Consider the following 2,880-nt stretch of genomic DNA (forward strand, 5'->3'; position numbering starts at 1 on the left):
GGGAGGCGGTGTGAGGGGACGGGGGTGCTTCCGGGGTCTGGTGTGCGGAGGGGGCCGTTACCTGGAGGGGTTACTTTGTGTGGGGACGGGAGTATTCCTGAGGGGAGATGCGGAATGGGGAGACGGGTACGAGACTGTTCCCCAAAAGCGGGTTGTGGTATGTGGTGAGGGCTGTTCTCTGGGGGCTGTGGTGTGAGGACAGGGCCGTCCCTGAAGCGATGTGGTGTGGGGACAGGGCTGCCCTTGAGGGGACGTGATGTGGGGACAGGGCCGTTTGCCGGGGGATGTAGTGTGGGGACAGGGCGGTCTCTGAGGGCTTGTGGTAAGGGAACAAGGCTGCTCCACAAAGCAGGTATGGTATCGGGATGAAGCTGTTGCCCAAATGGGAGGTACGGTTTGAGGAGAGGACTGCTTCTTGGGGAGTTGAGGATGAGGCAGTTGGGGTTCAGCTGCTGCTCAGCATTGCTGTTGAGGGGCGGGGAAGTCCTTGACCACGGATGCAGGAGCACCAGGGATGTCAGGGCAGGGATTTTACTGGGGGGAGGACGACACATCACAGAACAGACACAGTGCTGTTCCTGCAAGGGAGGCGTCAGGCAGAGTAGTCCGGTAACATCTGTTCTTACTCTGGTGTCCCTTGCCTGGATCCTAGGAGCACAGAGGGGATTTTATAGAGATTATTTTGTTTCCACCCTCTTAGAGGCATCCCTAGATAGATCCATAGATGCTACATTACTCGGAAGTAGCTAATTACCATTTTCTGACAGTGGTAGGGGGGTAGTTTCATGGGGTGCATCAGCAGAAAAAGAATTCCAGAGTCCTGCCACTGTATTTCCGCATCCTCAGTGCTTTAGGACATAGTCCTCCCGGCAGGCCTGATTACTTTACATTTGTCATTAATGTTTGTTTGTTTTCCTGACCAGGCCTAAATGAAGTCTACCACACCTTCATGTCATTCTGCTTTTTTCACATCACCACAGACAGCAACATAGTGTCTGTATAAATATCTTAGACATGTGCAGGAAGCCTTTTATTTTTAAATATGTAAAACTTGAGCAGACATCCAGATGCAGCCCTCACATAATACTAATATTATTAGCTCACTGAGTTGTTGGGATGTACATATATCGTGTACATAATGGTAGGATTGGCAGGAAGTAAAACCTCAAAGAAGGTGGGATTTGACCCTGTTAGGTGCTTTGCTACAAGCTTTGAAAGAGCCATTAGCTTTGACGTCTAACTGCACCCTGCTGGTGGGCCTGATGGACGAGTTTCCCCAGAAGTGATTCAGCAGTGATTCAGATGTTAAGATCTAGTTAAATGAAACACACTTGTTTATAGTGTATATTAATTGACATTGACTGAACTGATTACTGATCTGTCCTGATCTAATCTTTTTCTCCCTGGAATTAAAAGTAAATATATGGACCTTTAAATATTTTAAAATTACTTTTATCATGTGTTTTGTTCTTACACTTGTGGTTTTTTTTTTTTAACATCTGATAATATATTATGTCAAAAGATTATACAGACTGCAGTCACTGAGGAAGGAATAAAACATATTTCCCAAAGGGTACCGAGCTGTAATAGGCCTGTGCAGGTGAGCCAAGTCGAAGGATGGATTAATGCCACAGTTGTTCTCTTAGCGAATGAGAGAATGGAGATCTTAGGGCTTGAGAACATTTGTTCAGGGAGTGCAGGAAGAAGTGAGAAATATAAATCCTTCTGTGATTGGATTAGTGGGAAACACAACGCCTCAACAAGTGTTGCAGATCTAGTGAGGGAACTTAAAAAATGCAGAGATAAGCAATGGAATCCGTGTACTTAAATGCAAAAAAAAGGAAGTGAGGAATAAGGACTGTGAATCAGTAGGGAAGAGTGCATAAGGCAACAAAAGAAATCTGGGAAAAGTATTGGCAAAAATACATGAAGCAGAGAAAGTACTAAGAAAATCCAGAAGATGAAGAAGGAAAACAAAACTAGGAAAAAGACTTTCTTTCTCCAAGGCTCTTGGAATAGTCAATTCTTTCCTGAACAGGAAAAATTAAACCGTATTAGCAATATTTTATTCATCATCAGATCAGTTCTGTATGCACACTTCTGCGCTTATATATATATGTGGGTTTTTTTCCTTGCTGTAGAATTAATGATGTTAATCATGGCTGCTGTAGAGTAATTAAGAGATAATGGTCCAGGCTAAGTGTTAGAAAACAGGGAAATAAACCAGTTTGGATGAGACTGCTGTGCTAGAGTGGAATGAAGAGAGTCAAGAAAGTCAACAGTGTCACCATTCTGTTCTGAATTCTTAGGGAGGCATAGGATTACTTTTTGTTTAAAATTACTCAGTAGATAAACCATTATCAGGTGAAAAAATAAGGTAAAACATCCAATATTCTGTAGAGAGAGACATTCAGTAGTTTGGACAATTCACTTAGCTTTAGATGTCTTTTTTGTATGATAGACATAAGTCTTACCTATCTCCCAAAGGCATTTTGGTGCCTTTTGAAACTGGAGAAGCACATTCTATTTCAAAAGCAGAGGCTTACATTTCTTCCTATGTCTGTTCATAGCAAAGCAGAAAATGCACAGATATTTTCCATCTGTGGATAGGAACAGGACACTGTCCCTTTCTCTTTTGCATACAAGTATATACCATCGTCTGACTTTTTTTCTTAAATCTTGGTTTATCCCTGTTGATGCATAAAACCCGTTTGTTATCTTCCAGAAGCTTTAGTCATCACTGTGGAATTCCTGGTATGAGAAGGCAGAGCGTCAGGGTAGAGAGAGGATCCTTGCTGAACTGCTGTAATCATGAAGACGGTGATTTTAATTGTCCTAATCATCTTCACTTTGCTGTCTTCAGGTAAGGCTGAGGGAAAG

The 2,880-nt window shown here is 43.1% G+C and overlaps 1 protein-coding gene across 1 annotated transcript in view; it reads left to right on the forward strand.

Moving 5' to 3' along the window:
• Positions 1 to 2,782: 2,782 nt before the first annotated feature.
• The window catches only part of LOC104158360 (melanotransferrin-like), a 15,226-nt gene continuing 15,128 nt past the window's right edge, over positions 2,783 to 2,880 (forward strand). The window contains exon 1 of the mRNA XM_009695983.1: positions 2,783 to 2,863. Within this exon, the coding sequence (XP_009694285.1) occupies positions 2,812 to 2,863 (52 nt within the window). The 5' untranslated portion in view covers positions 2,783 to 2,811. The remainder of the gene's footprint in view (positions 2,864 to 2,880) is intronic.

This window comes from Cariama cristata, unplaced genomic scaffold (assembly GCF_000690535.1).
Source record: "Cariama cristata isolate BGI_N322 unplaced genomic scaffold, ASM69053v1 scaffold9682, whole genome shotgun sequence".
In the NCBI taxonomy this organism is placed as follows: domain Eukaryota; kingdom Metazoa; phylum Chordata; class Aves; order Cariamiformes; family Cariamidae; genus Cariama; species Cariama cristata.